Genomic DNA, 20,378 nt, shown 5'->3' with positions numbered 1-20,378 from the left:
GGCCTCAAGCTAAATGCCAAAAAATGCATAGTCATCCCATTTGGGAAAAACAAAACACCCACGAATTACCACATAGGAGGCAGCCCCCTTAATACAGAAGAGATAATAAGAGATCTGGGGACCCAGGTAGATAGTAATCTCTCCTTTGACAATCATATTGCCAAAGTAGTTAGGAAATCCTTCTATGTGGCCCATCTAATTACTAAAGGGTTCGCATCTAGAAATAAAGAGGTTATAGTGTCCCTCTACTCATCACTCATCAAACCCAGCATATAGTACAATGCCCCATTTAGGATGTACCTCACAAGACACTTCCAACAGCTGGAAAGACCACAAAAGTACCTCACCAAGAGGATTACTGTCAACAAAGGAAACATACTAGAAGGTAAGCAGATGCAGACTAATGATCCTAGGGCCGCATTAGTGCCTTGGCAGAGTCACCAGTCTGGGACCATACAAGAAGGGTGGATATATAGGTTCTGTTGCTCACCTCTGTTGTTAGCTTCTCCTTTTCCTTTGGCTAAAGGGGGAGGCCCACTGATGGGGAATCTGATGACATTACCACTCACTCCAAGTCCATCTTTTCTATAAGTACTCTGAGGTAATTCAGCCTGTTCCTGACTGTTTCTGGAGTAAAAGAAAGACAAATAGGGAATGTCCAAACATCATGCTCTTCACCGAGACAGAAAATAAAAATGGAATGAGAATTTTTATAAGAGATTTGTAACTACAAGCACACTTGCCCTTTCTGACAGATATATGACCAGATTTTAAATAAATTATTAGACAAGAAGGAAGGGTCTCCAGTGGAGCTTATCTGCCCAAATTCTGAGCAGCTGAAGGTGACTGCTAGAACTAAAAGCCACAAAGATGATGAATGTCTGCTTGAGCATACAAATGCCAAGAAAGTTCATATATTTGGAGAATCCATACATCCCTCATACTAGCATGTCCTCTCGTATTTATGGTGGAAATATCACAGTATGGGATGCATCCTGCAAAGATTCAGGCTTCTTTCTAAAGTGTGACACATCATCATCATTATCACCTGTCGCACATGAGTAAGTAGCCTGAATAGTGACAGGATACATTCCAGATTGTAATGGATACTGCAGCACAGACCTAATGAAAAATTTCTGTAATGCCAGAAAACACATTTTTCAGGGGTAATGCAGGTGCAGCCTGCCTTTACTGACCAAAACCATTTGGCAAATCAAGATCTTTGCATTCACAGGAATTTCGGGAGTGCTTGTATTACAAAAGACTTGACTGACATCTTGTACTTCTGCAACACCCTAAAATCCTGTAGTAGTTAAGTGTCACATTTTTCCCCCTTTCTCTTGTTACATACTCCTTCTCTGACAGCTCCTTCTACCTCTTACTTTCTTATCGTAACTCATCTTCCTCTGTTGCAGTTCAGTTTGCCATTTCATTGTTTAATGACATGATCACAACAATCGATGCAACTCAGTCAATCAAAGCATGGCCATTTGACATTTTCTGACTAGTAGTGCAGCCTTAGATTTTGGAACATTTTGATTTTATCAAGTATTAAACATAATATCTTACAGAAATATAATAAAATATGAATGGGGTGCTACTTTATGTACAAGACATACAAATATTTTACCTGTTTGCTTATCAGCTAAAATAATTTGCTTCCTTGTTTCTTCATGCTTTTTTTGTTGCATTTGTTCATGTTTATTTTCTCTTTTAGACCTTACACTTTCATCCAAGAAGTATCTTGTATCTTGTACATCCTATTAAAGAGTTAACAAAAAAAACAGAGGATAGCAAACAAGAATTACAATACATTACCTTTTAAAGAATTTGAATATTTTTCTAACACAAGTAAATTACTGCTTTTATCTCTTGGCAACACACTAAAGTGCAACATGTTTGTAGAATGTATCAATATAATATACAGTGGGACAGTAGCTCTTTCATATCAACTTTGCAAACCTGTAATAGCACTGTCTAACGTGAATCACCTAGGGAAATGCTGCTAAAAGAAGGTCTGGAAGCCCACAATACCAGAGATGTTTGCTTCTGTTACAGAGTGATTTTGAAGATAATAATGAATATTATTGATGGATGCTCACCTGAAGAAGTTGTGGAAAATACAAACAGAATCATCAAAATATCCACGGATCTATTCAATTAGTACCAGTAGCACGTTTGTGGATTTGCTCAAAGAGTTCTACAAATTTTACTGTGGATATGTTTGGGGAATGCATGACAGCTTGACCACAGCTGCAATACCAAGTGTGTGCACTGTAAAGAATATTGAACAATTGTGTAGTGTTAAAATAGATCACTGTTGCAATACTAGTACTCACCCTCCATCCCCCTTTCTTTCCTTCACACGCCATTAACTATTTGCTCTTATGACAGAATCCGAGAGCATTAATCTTCAGCCTCACTTTTTGGCTAAGATAGCTCTGAAGTCTGGAATTTCCTTATGTCCCTCTTATGCCAAGGGTGGATGTATGGTACTTCAGAAAGGAGCCTGATGCTCTGTAGATTGGATGGATGGTATCCTTGCCAAGATACATCCCATAGTGTAATAGTTACTGCAACAGTGATCTATTTGAGCATCTACAGTTATGTTAAGTAGACTACACATTGTACTTTCCTAAATAATGACAAATATGTAACTGCCAAACTTCATATCCATCAAGACATGCATGTTGCTATACAACTTGTTTATATAATGCATGTCATGATGGATATAAAGCAAGAACTAAGCCAAGGACACAGTTTGAGATATGGCCAGTATCAGGTACTAAGCTGACTTGTTGCAGTGTATATTGTCATCTCCCTTATACTGGCCAGATGTCCCACCATAAGTTTCGTTTGGCTCCTGCTTCTTATGCTTCAGAGTTGGGACAAGTTCTCTCCACTGTCCCTGCTTTTTCAGTGTCTCTGATTTTGCCTTAGATTTGTCTCTTTTGTTTGTGGTTGTCTGACACATCGCTGAGGAGTGTAATCAGTAAATAATAATGATGGACTTGTGAGTTTCGGCCATCATATCCTTAGTACAATACATGCTACTGCAACACCTGCTATTCAAGAAACTTTTGAAGTACAGTGGATCAATATTTAAAATTTTTCCCTGATTTTTGGTCTTTTTTCCTCAATATTTCTTAGCTTTGTCCCTGATTCTTGACATAAGTTGTTTTTTTGGGGGGTATGACTATGGGTATTAGCTGCATCTATATCCCTGGCAGCACATGATGTGTTTCTGTCCTGAATGTAGCCTGCCTCTCATTACATAGTGATCACTTGCACTTCCATATTTGACAGACTTTAAAAATTGGAGTCTTAAAAACAGATTTCAGCTTTAAGTAACCAGAAGTATTTTTACGCAAAAATGTGCTTGTTTTCCTCTAATATGAAATTGACTTGGCTTTTGACTTTTCACTATATATAAAATATGTGCTTAATTTGAAGAAATTGCCTCCAGTATATTACGTGTGTGTGTGTGTGTGTGTGTGTGTGTGTGTGTGTGTGTGTGTGTGTGTGTGTGTGTGTGTGTGTGTGTGTGTGTGTGTGTGTGAAAATATGCAAATACTGACAAATGAAACCCGATGGTCTTTCAAGACTGACTGTTACAGCAAACTTCATACTTTAGGTATGGATCATTCTGTCAGAGTAATTATTGAAATCCTCTGTTTTCTTGTGCTCTGATAGTGCATTGGAAAACCCTATCTCTGTGTCTCTGAAGTAGTGCTTTATTAATGATAGTCTAAATCTTACCCACTATAACTTTCTCTATGCTATTTTCTGGCCTTGTCTCCCTCCTCCAGAACTGACCCCGAGATGACTTACACCAAACAGGGTGTGTATGTATGTATGTATATATATATATATATATATATATATGTATGTATGTATATATATATATATATATATATATATATATATATTACGAATAATACATTTAAAAAAACACTGTAAATCTATACATATAGCCTTGCAGCAGAGACTTTTTTCCAAATCTATCTTTAATGCAATGGGAAAACTGTATTGGCTGGCAATTTACAGTTAGTGTGCTACACTGTCACTGTATTTTTAGCTCAATAGTGGTTACAGAGTACAAATTAAGTTTACCCTAAAGCATTTACTGCAAAAATCCTTTTTTTCTTCATCTTATTAGTAGTTATCGCTAGTCTGCTCCAGGCTGCATGTGCTTGTGTGGACCTGTGTTGGCTTGTTACCAGCTACACTAGTTTGTGTGTGTATTATTCCTTTTTTTTCCAAAATGTTTTTATTCATTTTATAACACAGTAACTTAACATTATAGCAAAAGAAAAAACAATGAAACTATATATGTCCATAATAACTAAAAAAGCAATATACATAGGAGAACACTTAATAGTTCTCTAACAGATTAGACAATTTTTGTCCAAGTAATTAAATGATGAGTTGTGTTATTAGTCCATGCTTTTATAGTAGCAATCTCATTCTTACAAATATATTTCACAAGGTGAATAAACTCAACTTTAAAGACAGGAGTAGATCGGGATTTCAATTTTTTAGTAACAATTTTCCTTGCTATAGAGAGGATAGACCATAGTAAAAATGTTTGATTTTTAGGAATAACTTCAGGAACAGGAACATTGAAAAGGATAAGGGGGTCAAAAATTATACAGTGGCTGTTCCACAGAGCTTTACAAAGATATTTAAATTCTAACCAAAATGGGGAAATTATTTTGTAGTTAACAACCATATGTATCCAGTCCGTGTCAGGGTGTCCACATCTCCAGCATTTCAGTTAATATTTTTTGTACATTATTGCTATTCTATGTGGGGTGAAAAAATATCTATGTAGAAATTTCTATGTGTATATATGCCAGAACAGGGAAGATGTAGATTCCTTCATCGACTGTAAACAAAGTTTTTTATCTTTCTTTGAGAATACTTGTCTATTAACTTCACTTGAGTAATTAAAAAAAGAAACATCTGCTTTGCTAAAATAATTTCTGAGAATTTTATAAATAACAGATATGTATGAAGTGCTCTTCGGTGAGCTATTAATAATTGTTGAGATGAAATCCAAGATTTTTAAGCTACTCTTATTGTATGCCTGTAATGACGGTACAAGCTTAGTATGTATAAAATCCTTATAAGTTTGAATGTCCAGCCAATTGCAATTTTGCAAACTATATCTGCTGATCAAATAGTCTGCAGAACTTGGTTTACTATGAAATGACTGAAAATCAAAAGAATGAATCCCAAAAAGACTGGAAATTCAAAATATTGAATACATTTTTAATGCAAGGGGCAAGCCCTCCTGCTCCCCTCAACTCCAAGATCGCACAACCGTGGAGAAGGGGCAAATTCCATCATTCAATATTTTGAATTTTCAGTCTTTTTGGGATTCAGTCTTTTGATTTTCAGTCATTTGATAGGAAACTGCAGACTTTTATTAGCTGAGAGAAATTTATTCCAATATAATAGGATACCCTTCTTAAATTCTATCATTTTCTGAGTATCAAAAGATATCAAACATTCATTTGTGTAAGCAATAGGAAGCATAATTATTAATAAATTCTTAATTAATTGATTAGAACACATAAGCTTTTTAAACAACAGCAATATTTGATTTATAAGAGGTGTGAGAACAAATTCTGACATTTCACTTTGAATGTATATTTTTAAAATCCATATAAAGATGTTTTTATGTATTTGAGTATATGGTTCAAGCAATGTCCTATTACTATTAAGAAATAATAATAATAGTAATTAAGAAATAAGGTTTCATGTACTGATTTCCAATATGATGTATAAAAAGTATTATTCCAAAGCAATACTATGTTAATAAATGCGGAGTTTAAATAAAAATCAATATTTGGAAACCCTATACCTCCTTCATCCCAGCTTGTTTGGGCCAGATAAGATAAATTCTTGTTTTTCTGGGGATACCAAAGGAAGGTGAGCAATAAGTTAATAATAATTAGAACTTGGCCAATAAATAAGATTTTAGGTAATGGTATAATTTTGATTAAAGTTAGTCTATCTTCAAATGTGAAGAAGAGTCTGTTCCAACCATCACTTAGACTAGCAATTGAGTTTATAAGTTGTTGGTAATTAGATGTGAGTATTTTTTTTATAATTAGATTCAATAATGATACCTAGATATTTAATATGCATGCCCTTCCAGTTTATTACTCTTTTTGATTTAAGATTTATAGTAACATTTTTATTCAGTAGACATGCCTGAGTTTTGTTTCGATTGAATTTTAGACCTAAGATGTTTGCAAAGAAGTCTAGATTATGAAATAGGTAATCTACTGAATTTTCAATATCATAAGAAGTTATTAGTAGGTCATCCACAAACAGTTGTATCTTGGGGATAATTTGTCTGACACTATATCCTTTAACACTGTCATTATTTGTAACATAATTTGTAAGAGGCTCAATAGCCAAGGCAAAGTGTAATGAGGAGAGGGGGCACCCCTGTTTAGTACCTCTTAATATTTCAAATGGGCTAGATAGATAAGATCCAATCTTTACATAGGCTATGGACTTTTCATATACTTTTTAATTAATCCTATAAATTGTGGGGAGAAATTGCATTTTTACAGAGCTTTAAACAGATATGGCCAACTTAGGGAGTTGAAAGCTTTATCTATATTAAGACTTAAAATAGAAAGCTCATTTTTTTTTCTTGTTTGCTAAGTCTATTAAGGACAATAATGTAATTACATTGTCTTGTACCTTTCTGTTTTTGATAAACTCAGTTTGGTCTTCACAAATCACTATTGATAGAATATCATTTAATCTGTCTGCTAAGATAGACATGCATATCTTGTAATAAATGTAAAGCAAAGAAATTGGCCTGTATGATGTGCAAAGGTTGGGCTTTTTATTTGGTTTTAAGATGGGAGAGATGATAGAATATCTCCATGAGGGAGGGATGTTTGCTGTAGTTTTAACTTCTTGGAATGCATTGAGTAAGAATTTCAAGATATTATCAGGTAAGAGTTGTTGCCTAACAGCAAGAGGTTCTCCCATTCGATTCTCAGCTGGAGTGCGGGGAGTGCCTTCTGTGTGGAGTCTGCATGTCCTCCCCATGGGTTGGGTGAGCATTCGAAAGACATGCGTAAATGGGCATGCCTTCATTGAACGTTGAATGTTGAGCTGGCACCTCAGCGTTTGTGAAAATCTACTGCCAATCATTAGCGGACCAGAGTTCTGCTGTGGCAACCCCTAACCGGGAAAAGCCGAAAGACAACAACAACATCAGGTAAGAGTTTGTAAAATTTCAGAATTAGACCATTCAGCCCTGGTGCCTTTTTTGTGTAAAGATTTTTTATTTGTTCTTTTAATTCTTTAAAGGAAAAAGGTTTGTCTATGTTATTAATATTGTGTTTGGATAGCTTCTTTTGAATATTATTAGCAAGAAAGTTGTTTATACTTTTATCACTTGTAGATGTTATTATTGTTAATATTCTTGTGTTGGTTTTTAAAACATAAGATATATTTTAGATCTGTAATGCTGATAGTCTGATTATTTCTAGTGTATATTATTTCTTTTATATGACTTTTTTCATTTAAATTTTTATATCTAACCGCAATCTTGTGAATACTATTGGGATTAATTGAGTAGGATTGTAATCTGATTTTTTACAGATTTATTGATATTTTATACTGCATTATATCCTGATATTCTTTGTTCAGTTTACATATGGTTTACATATGTCAGCCAATGCAGATTTGCCATTTGATGTAAGTTTTAATTTTAGTTCATCAATTTCTTTTTGCATATATACCATTTTTTATCCCACTCTTTCCTATTATTTATATACCAACTTTTGACTTTACCATGTAAGACTACCTTTAAAGTGTCCCATAGGATAATATCTGAAACATCTCCATTATAATTGACATCTAGGTAAAGCTTTATTTTATCTAGAAACCATTACTGTTACTAGATAAGCAGGTATCCTTTGGCAGAAGTTTAAGCGGTCAGTATTAAGTGTTACACTGAAGGTGATAGAATTGTGGTCAGACATAGAGCATGTTGTCAGCATTATGTTATCATGCTTGGCCAGTCTTTTACGTAATTGTTCAAGTGCTTGGCAACGGGAGACATCTTGAAGGGTTTAGAGCTTGTGATATCAGTGGAGGACAAGATACAATTAAAATCAGCTGCTAATATTAACTCACCTTTAGACTTTAATGTTATGGTGTCTAAATGTTTTTTTTTTCACAGTTTTAGTCCCAATACCTGGCATCCAGTAGGTATTTGCAAAAGTGTACATCTTTTTGTCTAGTTTTAGTATGACTAAAGCAAGCATACCACCATTGCTTGAGTATGAGTCAACTATTTCTGGAATTGTCATTGATTTTCAGTGTAAAATTAGGACACCTCTTCTTTTGTGGTTGTATTCAACTTACCAAAATCTTATAATCCTTAAAGGTTAATTTGTTTATATATTCTGTTACTAAGTGGGATTCCAGAATGAATGCAAAATCTGCTTTATGTAGCATTAAATATTTGTTGGCACTACTCCTTTTCATAGGGTTGTTCAACCCATTGACATTAATAGATATAATGTTAAATATTATCATCTGATGGGGACTACTATTATAAGTAAAATTGAAAAGTGCTTTCCTTTGATTCATTATGACAAATACATTTTAAAAACTGTTAGGGACAATTTAAAAACTCTAACTTTGAAAGTAAAACTGTATATTATAGTAATCTTCTGCATGGATAAACTATATCCAGACTTACTATACCTCTCATAGAAACCAAAAACTAATCCTCTCGACATCTAGTGGGAATTCATAGCTACTGCAGGTTAAGAGCAAGCAGAAGGGAAACAGCATATACATTAAAAACATACAAAAGTAAACATTCAATTTAATATAGTATGTATGCATGAACTAAGAACATGAAGCTGTATACAATTTCTTAAAATTCTTTTTATCTAAATAGACTAAGATAAATTGATTAATTCTAATAATTATTTGTTGCTATGAGTGAATACAGGACTGTTATATCATTAAAGCAGACAGGAATAAAGATGCATTTAACACTGTCACCATCAGAAACATATTTGTAATTCTTATTTAAATATAAGTGTAATTCAGATTAAATAAATCACTATTTAAAGTAAAACATATATGTATAAGACATTTTAGATAAAAAAATAATTGCTAAATGAATGAATGAAAACACAGTTCAAACAATCATTCTTGAACCTTATTGGCTGTTAGAGTTCAGTGAACAGAAACAGGTTCAGAGGTCACACCTACTTCCTGGAAGACAGCACAGATTGTTTCTCATGAATCTGTGAGTTAACTGAAGCTTTTAAAAGTTTGAGCTTGTCACAAAAGTTGTCAAAATTCCATCAGAAAAGTAAGTAGGTGGGAATTTTTAGTGAAGTGAAGCTTTTAAGCATAATTTGTAAAAGGATGAATATTTAAAATAAAGGCTCCAAATTACCAACCGTACACAGCTATAAGATATACTAGGCAAATTGAGCACATTGCAGAAGTTTAGTTAAGTAGCATATGTATATATAATAATAAAATGTCACCACTTTCTTTTTAATTGCTTAATAGTAACACAGTACGCATTTCTCCTGCACTGATTAATTACTATGACACTAGGACTAAAACAGAAATGGAAGGCACATACAGTACATGAATAAATAAGTATAATATATAAAAGAAATATATATATATATATATATATATATATATATATATATAAATATATGAAATGAGTAAGTGATTTTATAGCATTTCACTAGTGCTATCCCATGTATATAAAGAAATAAAAGTATAAAATAGTAGTTTGCCGTTGGATAAGATTTTTATTTACTTGAATTTTGACTAATATATATTATTTATAAAGTTAGCATTGTTGTGTGAAAGATAGTAGGAGAGAAAAAATTTACATGACCTTATGTGTATGATTTGACATTATTTAGAAGGGAGAAAACAAAAACTTGCATGAAATGTGAAGTTATGCATTAACATTTGACTCTGAGTTTCTTTTTTTTTCTTTAATAGTCAACTCATTTTTGGAGCTTGTCTTTTTAAGTTCATTGAATAATCCATGTGTTCAGGTTGACTTAAAAGGTTCATTTTTTTTAGACAAATGTGGATGCTTCTTCAACAGAATCAAAGGTTTTATTTTCTTCTGGCAGGGATATTCTTATTTTTGCTGGGAATATGAGTTGTGCTTTGATTCCTTCCTTTTTTAATGATTTTATTAGAGGGACACATGCTCTTTTCTTTGGACATTAGGAGTGAAAAATCATTGTCAAACCTGATAGTTTGGTCAGCAGTTTTTAATGGAACAAGGAACCAGAGAGTTCTTAAAACAAGGTCCTTGTCTTGAGTGGAGATAAATCTTACAATAATAAATCTTGGATGGCTATTTTTATGGGATACAGAAGTTGTAGTTAAAGACCTGTGTGCCGTTTCTATCTCACAGAATAGTGCTTCAGGTAGGTTTAGGATTTTAGGAATCCAAGAAGTCAGGAAATTAATCATATTGTCCCCCTCCATCTGCTCCAGAATGCCACAGATTCTTAGGTTGTTTCTCCTGATTCTATTCTCAGTGTTGTCTATCTTTTCAATCAGTCTTGTGTTTCCTTGATGCAGAAAGTCTATGTTTTTCTCTCTTTCTGTTAACCTGCAGTTAATATCTCTTACAGAATCTTCCAAAACAGCAATCTGGGCAGTTTGTTGTTTAAGGACTTCATTTAATAAATGTATTTGTTTGGTGGTATCTTCTTTTATATTGTCCACTTTTAAGTTTAATTTGTCTATTTTACCCACCAAGTTTTGAACTTTAGTAAGGATTGCCTATATTTCTTTCTTCATTGGAGTTTCTTGCTGAGAAAATTTGGAGCTGCTTATCTTCCTTTGTGAATGTGGTTTCAATATCCCTTCTATTTGAAAGTCTGACAGGAAAATATGAATATTTTAGCTTAAAAAATATACCAACTTGTAGCTTATGACTTCCAGAATCTGGTTTTAGTAGTTTCAGGTCTTTGTTGATGAAATTAAATAAAAATCCTGTGAGGAAAAAATGAAGACTGCAGAGCTCAAGAACTTTGCTGCTTTCAGCTTGCCATCCAAGCCTTTTCTTCCATGTGTGTATTATTACTATATATCCTGTGTGACCATGTATTTTCCTTTCATTAGTTTGCCCCCAAGATTCTATAGAATAAAAGAATCTGATTTTATTAGTTTCAGGTCTTTGTGGGTGAAATTAAATAAAAAATCCTGTCAGGAAAAAGTGAAGAATGCAGAGCTCAAGAACTCTGCTGCTTTCAGCTTGCCATCCACACCTTTTCTTCTGTGTGTGTATTATTCTTATATATCTGTGTGACCATGTATTTTCCTTTCATTAGTTTTCCCCAAGAGTCTATGCAATAAAATAGCACTGTGATGAGATTTCAGACTACTAGAGACTTCTGAACTTAATAAAAAACCTTGTTCCCCATGGGCCCTTTTTTTCAGTTATAAAGGAATTCCCAATACTATTCTAGCATGTCCAAATGTCAGTTGTTAATCTCCTCTCTGGTCTAGCTGGTGAATCTGGGAATCTTGAGGCAATGTTACAACTGCCTCATGTACACAGACAACCCTCTCCTCCTCCCAACAAATTCCAACACATGTGAGAGATGCAACCATATAGCCAAACTGGAGGCTAAGCTCTCTCAACTCAGTACTGGCGTAACCAGTCAGGAGGAGAAGGAAACCACACTCACTACAATTCCAGTCTCACATAGACCTACCACGACAGCAAACCAAACACATAAACACACAAAAACATACTAGGAGGCTCTAAATAAAAATCTGCCTAAGCAGCAGAGACCTCCAAAGCAGACACCCAAGCAACCGCTATCCCAAAACAAAACACGTGCAACACATAGCTCACAAAGCCAATGTGCCAAACAGTCACAGCCCTTAAGGCTAAACAACACATGTGATACACTTGTAATAGGTGACTCTATCGTCAGGCACACTGACGTCCCGCTCACAAGGCTGAACAAGGAGAAGGTCACGGTGAGCTGCCTGTCGGGTGCTAAGATCCGCCACATAACACATGCACTGAGGTCTCTCCAAGGCAAGTACAAATATGACTCAGTCATTGTCCATGCTGGTGTGAATGACCTGAGACATACCTCCCTGGACTACATGAAAAGAGACATAGAGGAGCTCTCTGAGCATGTAGCCCAGGCCGGTATGACCCTGACCTTGAGTAGCATCTTACCCTCACCAAAAATGATGCCACAATATGAAAGCAAGATGATCAATTTCAACAATTGGCTTAAGTATTGGTGTCATTTAAAGGGGATCCAATGCCGATCAGCATGGGATGACATGCTCGACAATCCACGATGCTTCGTTAGGGACGGCTTGCACCTGTCACCCCTGGGCTTTCCAATATTGGCAAAGGCTCTTGCCACCCTCATAGTGCCTTTTTTAGGCAAGGCTCAAAAGACAAACCCACCTCCATAGGTATCACAAGGGATAAGAAACTAAGAGTAATGCTACTCAACGCCAGAAGTCTAAACCTCAAGATGCACACACTCAAAACTCTCCTTAGCATGGAGAACATTGATATCTGTGCAGTAACAGAAACCTGGTTCAAGGCTCCCGAGAGCACCCCAGCACTACCAGGTTATACCTCATACCATGCTTTTTGGCCCCAAAACTTGGACCCAACCACAAAAGGAGGGGGAGTATCAATATTCGTCAAAGATACCCACACCTCCAGGTTGGTGGCACAGCACGAAGCATCAGAGACTTTCCATGTGCAACTAACAGTGGGTAAAACTGCCTTCCAGTTTATAGCCTGCTACAGACCACCCTCCCAAACCCAGGAACCCCACTTGGCCTTCCTGAGAACACTGGAAAATATGAAGGTCTCTCCAAACACCATTATATTGGGTGACTTCAACTACCCAAACAAAGACTGGGAGCATTACTCTAGCTCCAACACCCTAGCCCAAAGGTTCCTAGAATTTATAAACTGAAATGCTATGGAACAACTTGTTACCACTCCCACAAGAGGGGAAATCATACTGGACCTGATCTTCACCAACATGGGGGCTCTATGCTCTAGACAAGAAGTGTATCCCTCACTGGTAAGATCAGACCATAAACTAATCTCACTGGATATTCACATCCCGACCCAACCCCTGCCCAGAAAATCACAGTGAAAAACTTCTCTAAAGCAAATTTCACACTCCTCAAAACTGAGGTGGAATCCTTCAAAGCCCCCAGGCCTGTGGAAAATACAGCCCAGACCGCAGAATCCTTTCTAAATGCATTCTATGAACACCTTCAGGAATGCATGGATCATGCAATCCCAAATAAAACCAAGACCCAATCCTCCAAAGGCAGGCGTCCTGTCTGGTGGACCCCAGCCATAAACAAACTATATAATAGAAGGAAGAAGCTACTACATGATAGAGCAAAATCCCAAAAAGGGAAGGCATCTCTGATCACTATTAGCAAAAAACTACCGGCACTCATAAAATCGTCTAAGGCCAGCTTCGAGAGAAAAATTGCACGGGACACTAAGGATAATCACAAGACTTTCTTTAGTTATGTTAGGAACCTGGGTGGGAATTCCCAGATATGCTCAGAATTAGTCCAAAATGACAAAAAATACACCAAACCAACAGACATTGCCAACATCCTAGCTGACAGGTTCAGCATAAACTTCTACCCTCCCCCTCCCCACCAAAAGGGCAAATATCTATCCCAGCAGAGTGCTGACCCCCTGACATCTCAGATGCTCAGGTAAGAGCCACCCTCTCCAAAGCAAAAAACACAGCATCAATGGGACCAGACGGTGTCCCGGGCTGAGTCCTACATGAACTCCAAGAAGAGCTAAACCCAAACATAAAACTACTGTTCAATCTCAGCCTTACTACAGGATATGTACCCAAAGAGTGGCGTACAGCAACAGTGGTCCCTCTCCACATAGGTGGTGCCTCAACGGATCCTGGAAACTATCGTCACATAAGCCTGACTAGCTTGGTCTGCAAAGCTATGGAAAGGATCGTCATGGACCTCAAAAATAAAGATATTGGGGACCTACAGACACTGGATCCTACCCAGTCTGGCTTTGTTAAGGGCAGATCCTGCCTCTTAAACCTGGTCGATTTCTTTGAAACAGTCACCAAGGCCATTGACGAGGGGAAGGCGGTCCACACAGCCTACCTGGACCTCGCAAAAGCCTTCGATATAATACCCCACTCAGGCATTATAGATAAGCTCACCAGCTTAAATATAAACCCCTATGTCACTAGATGGGTTGCAAACTGGCTCAAGGACAGAACCCACATGGTTAGAATTGCTGGAGCCATGTCAGACTCCAAACCAGTTACAAGTGGCGTCCCACAAGGCTCAGTCCTGGGACCTCTCTTGTTTGGTATATATTTCTCGGAGGTACAGGCCAACATGGAAGGACTGTGGCTGACCAAGTTCTCAGATGACTGCAAACTAGGCGCCATAATCGACTCTCCAGCCGACACAAGCATCCTACAAAAGGGCCTCATAGAAACAGACAACTGGTGCCAGAGCCATGGCCTCAAGCTAAATGCCAAAAAGTGTATAGTCATCCCCTTAGGCAAAAACAAAGTGCCCACAAATTACCACATAGGTGGTAGTCCATTAAGTATGGAAGAAGTAATTAGGGACCTGGGGACCCAAGTTGATAGCAATCTCTCATTTGAAAACCACGTGGCCAAAGTGGTTAGAAAAACATTTTATTTAGCCCACATAATCATGAAGGGATTCACATCTAGATCAGGGGAGGTCATCGTGCCTCTTTACTCATCCCTCATCAGGCCCATAATTGAGTACAATGCCCCTTTTGGGATGTACCTTACCAGACACCTGCAGCAACTGGAAAGATCCCAAAAGTACCTCACCAAGAGGATCAAAGGGCTCAAACAGATGCCATATTCTGCCCGGTTAAAGAAACTCCAGCTCTACTCAGTGGCATATCGCCTGCTCAGAGGCAATCTGTGCCTGATGTATAAAGCCATGTCCAACTCGGAATTAATGGACATGCCGCACCTCAGAAAATCCAAATCCCATCGAGCTACGCGCTCGAGAGACTTGAACCTCAGCACTGAAATAAATAGGACATGCTGGAGGGACAGATTCATAACCCAGAGGCTCCCTTCACTCTGGAATAAAACCCCAGTCCAGGTTAGGCAGAGTCCCTCATTGACTGTCTTCAAGAGGAATCTTGATGAGTGGATGGGAGATCGTAGGTTTACCCCGGGTATCACTTCTGTGTTACTGTTGGACAGAGGCACAGTATACTAACCTCGAAAAAGGGCATAGCAAAATTCATTTAAAATGGATGGCGAAAGCCAAACACACTCTAGCTAGGCTTATAAATGCCCTAGGGCAGAGAGCCTAGTATGAACATATGAACCTATAAGTTGCCTGTTTTGTTGCTTGCGTTACAGAAGTATGTTTCTACAGGATGTAATGTGCTCCACTATAGTTCACTCTCATGTGCGCAATATAGTGTTTTTTCCTGTTTATAAACATTATGAAGTGCAGATTCTGATGTTAATCCAACTAGGAGATAACAGAAAGAAACATGGCAACATGATGCCATCTGGTGGCTTCTTCTAAACAGTTGCTACCGTAATTCCTTGGACCAAGACTTAAATGTTGATATTTGCTGGTCTCACCCTCAGGTCCAATAGATGTAATGTTGCTTATAACACTACCCTGTAATTGTTAACTAATAAGTAGGAGTATGCTGCTTTGGTGATTTTACTATCCTTGTAATTCATAATTACCCACCTCCATCTTTATGTATGTTTTTTTTTCTTGCAGCCAGAGAGCACCTAAAACATTTGGTCCCATTTCTTCAAGTCCCATCACACATTCTGAGCCAACGTGTAACCACCTAGGCAAGACCACAGAGCCAGATAACATCCAAGCTCCCAGTTACACCTTAAATAAAAGGTTAATATCTACATATTTCCTATGAGCAGATTACCTGGGTCGGCAGTAGGAAGAGTGTATTCTTACATAGAACCCCATCCATTGCCTACTAATTTATGTCAAGTTTATCTCTAATTTGACTTAGAACTCACCCTGAACCATTCCCACAGCTTGTTTTCTCTCCCCACTTCATTGCTCTATTAACTAGCTTCTAGACCTGCCTCTCTAAACAAGCTAAAGTTCATGCAGGTTATACTCATTACTGGTCAAACGCTCTTCTAGAAAATGTCCTTAGTCTATCTCTATTTTGTTTTGCCCAACAAAAAGATTGTTTTACTTGTCACTTACCTGATCTGCTTTGCCTGGTGTAGCCCCACTCTGTTTGCCCTCGCTAATGATCAGGCTCACTCCACTCCCCTACCCTGCCCCCATTTCACACCCGCCTCCACTACCCATGAATTTATACTAATCCCAGATCACCTGACCAAACTAGCACTCCCATCACCCAACCAAACTCATACACACATTGCACCAACAGCCTAACACTGCCCTACACCACACCATACATCATTAGGCAACATCCCACCTCCCATTCCAATCCCACACACCTATTCCCTCCTACTCACATTCTCCACACACCCACACCCTCCTCAAAGCACAGCACTCTATTTGTAGACCTAAAACCACTGTCACTATGACCCACATCCCACCCTCCCAATATCACAATACTCCACTACTACTGGTCTCCTTATTCATATGGCTCTACATTAGCTCCATCAGTACCTGTTACCACTATCCACTCACCAACCTCAATCACCTCAGATTTCCCACCCACCCCCTCCCCACAAACAACCCCTCCAAAATTATTGCCACACTCCCAACTATAGCCAACCCCACTTTCAAATTATCTCACCAATGTATTATATCTCACAATCCAAAAAAAAAAAATAAGCCTCAGATTCCACTCCCTATTCATGTTATGCCTTAAAACAATTACCAACATAGCAGACCAGTTACTTGTAGGAGGTGATATTCACCCCAACCCTGGCCCAACATTTACCTCCAATAATACATGCAACTCCCACATCCCATTTAAACACAAACCCTCCAACTTACTAATACTCAACCTGAACATTCATAGTATCATGAGCAAAATAGAAGAGCTGCATGCCACTATCTCTCTATATAACCCCAACATTATACTCATTACTGAGACATGGTGTAAGCCTAATATCAAGGACAACTCCATAACCACACCCGGATATAACATTCTAAAAGTGGACAGACTGCACAAAATAGGGGGTTGTATTGCCCTACTTTACAAATCTAACTTAAAATGCCAACTTGTGCAAAACGAATCCCCTAACTTCAACAACGCTGAAACTATATTTGCTAAACTCCTTCTAAACCAGCACAAGCACCTAAACTTACTTGGGACCTATATATCCCCAGGAGACAACCTAGACACCCTAGAGTCAATACTTCAGTGGGCCTCCCTCTTCCTTCCCCAAGAAACTATAGTTTTAGGTGATGTCAAAATTGACTGGTACTCTATCCACTCCCAAGCACCCACCAACCGCACTAACTTATTTAACTTCACAGAACTCATTCAATCACCCACAAGTATTGATAAGACCACAAAGAGGCAATCCATCTTGGACTGGATCTTCACTAACCAGTCAAACACCGCCCATCAATGTGAAACACTGCCTAGCTCTCTCAGTGACCACAATCCCACTTTTATCCTTAGACACAAAGTTAAATCTATTAACTCCCCCACCCTGTTACAAACCCACTCCCACAAAAACATCCCTATAGATCTATTTCTGGAAGCATTAAAAACCTGTAACTGGACTCCTATCAAAACCCTCCCTCTGGACAAGGCAGTAGAATACTTTAACTGCAACTTCCTAAGAATCGTCAACCTACGTGCCCCAATCAGAACAATTAAGATACTCAGTAACCTTGCCCCCTGGCTACAGAAAACAACAAGGGCCTTACTTAAGAACAGGGATAAAGCTTGGATAACCTGGTGTCAGCATAAAACCACCACAACTAGGCAAGCTTTTTCCAAACTAAGAAACAAAGCAAAAAAAAAACAAATTAAAATAGACAAACACTACATTTCCTTATAAAGAAAACACAGCAACAACCCACAGAAATTCTGGGCTGTTGTGAACAACATCCTCCAACCCTGAAAAACTACCACACTCTTACCAACCACAGAAGGCACTAACCTTGATATAGCCATTAGCTTCAATAACTATTTACCTCCTCCATACTTAAACTCATAAATAATACAAATCCCACCACCCACTCACAACCCCCCAAAGCTCAACAAACTGCCATCCCCTTCTCACTCAAACCAGTACCAGTATCCACAATGCAAAAACTTGTATCAAAGCTCAAATCAACCACCCACACTGCCAACAATCTCCCTGCTGAATACCTTTAACTTGTATCCAGAACCATAGCCTACCCCATTTCATTACTGATAAATAGATCCATCTCTGAACACACCATCCCATCCTTGTGGAAAACGTCATTTATCATCCCCCTTCACAAGAGTGGCCCCTGTACTGACCTCCCTAATTACCAACCCACTGCCATCCTGTCACCCCTATCAAAGATTCTAGAAATGTACATTCACCACCAACTCCTTACCAATCTTATCTCCAACAACCTACTCTCCAAAACTCAACATAGATTCTGCACATCTCATAGCACCACCACTGCCCTAATTAAGTTCACCAACACCACAAACTCATACAGACACCAAGACAAACTAGTTTCTGCCACCTTTCTAGACTTATCGAAAGCATTCAATGCAGTCTCCCACAATAAACTCTTAACCTGTCTCTCCAAACTCAACCTCAACAACCCCACCTTGCTTTGGTTCAATAGCTACCCAAACAACCAACATCTGTCCATCAAATGGCTTGACTCTCTATCCCCCCCCACTCCCTGTCTCACTCTGTGTACCTCAAGGTTCAATTCTCGGCCTGCTCCTCTTTAACATCTTCACTAACTAACTCCATCTAGCTACCACAAAAGCCAGCAGAATTCAATATGCTGATGACAACTCTGATCTGCTCTGCATGTAATATCCAGCTTCTCCAATAAAAAGGCCAAGAATCCTTTACAGACATAGAAAGTTGGCTAAATAAATCTCAACTGATATTAAACCCCAAAAAAAAAAAATACACAACTCATGCTGTTCCACCCAATAAAGACTAATAACCTAACCTTCTCCATATGCTCAGCCGACAAGACCCATATCACCCCAATCCCAGACCTGGGCCAAACTACTAGGTCTTACAATAGACCAACAAATAAAATACAATAAACAGATATCCCTAACTGTCTCCAAAATCCACAAAAAGCTAGGAACCTTCTACCGCAGCAAAAGATTTCTAACCTTCGAATCTAGTATTGCCATAGCTAGAACCCATCTGTTATCAACATTACTTTATGCATCCCTTGTCCTAACAAATCTGAAAAACAATGACCTGAACAAACTCTCCACACGCTATAACAACATTGCCAGGTACGCTACCAAAGCCAATTCACATTCCCACCACTGCCAGTCCTGACAGTCACTATACTGGCTAGAATTCCCTAACTTATTACAGTACCATCAGCTCAACCTAGCTCACCAAATACTATACTATCCTGACAAAACCCCTGCCCTGACTGGCCTTCTAAGTTTCTACAATTCAAATAGGCAGCTAAGGTCCAGTAACAAAGCCCTGATAGAAGCTATCCCATGCAAAAACAGCTCTGGTGAATCTCTCTTCCCATACAAAGTCACCAAAACATGAAATACCCTGCTTCCGACCTCAGGCTGCAACACTGTACACCCACCTTCAAAAGTCTCCTCAAATCACACCTTTTCACCAACCACCAATGTAACTGCAAAGGGCCTCCTTGAAGCCTCACCCCTGCAAAGGTCCTCCCTGAAGCCTTATCCCTACAGTGGTAAATTAATAGCTGATTCTTCTGGGGAATACTGATAGTGTGCTCTACCCAAGCTCTTTGTATATATTGTATATATTGTAAATACGTTATTACTAGAAAATTGTACCAACCCTACAAAAGTGTGATGATCTTATATTTGTACCACAACTTTGTAATTCTTTGTGTGAACCAATCTACAGTATGCTCCCTTATTTGCTGTTATCATTCACACTCTGCAACCTTTAAGTTCTACCATGTATTTTTACTCTTTATTCTGTAACTGTAAGGATTAATCATTATTTTATAATTGTAGGGAGTTTTTCTCCTCAGGACTCCACTGAAAATAGACATTAGCTGTCCAGTCAGACTATCCTGATAAATAAATGATAAATAATAAATAAATAATAATTAAATAATAAATAATTTTTCTATGTATTGCTTATTCGTACCATTTATTG

The 20,378-nt window shown here is 37.8% G+C and overlaps 1 protein-coding gene across 1 annotated transcript in view; it reads right to left on the bottom strand.

The window, feature by feature from the left end:
- The window catches only part of LRRIQ3 (leucine rich repeats and IQ motif containing 3), an 867,930-nt gene that overhangs the window by 209,154 nt on the left and 638,398 nt on the right, over positions 1-20,378 (bottom strand). Inside the window, exon 6 of the mRNA XM_044086836.1 lies at positions 1,631-1,760. Within this exon, the coding sequence (XP_043942771.1) occupies positions 1,631-1,760 (130 nt within the window). The remainder of the gene's footprint in view (positions 1-1,630; positions 1,761-20,378) is intronic.

Source organism: Protopterus annectens, chromosome 10.part0 (assembly GCF_019279795.1).
Source record: "Protopterus annectens isolate FY-2018-M chromosome 10.part0, PAN1.0, whole genome shotgun sequence".
In the NCBI taxonomy this organism is placed as follows: Eukaryota; Metazoa; Chordata; order Ceratodontiformes; family Protopteridae; genus Protopterus; species Protopterus annectens.
The sequence above is the reverse complement of the archived record's forward strand: the minus strand, read 5'-3'. Positions and strand labels throughout refer to the sequence as shown.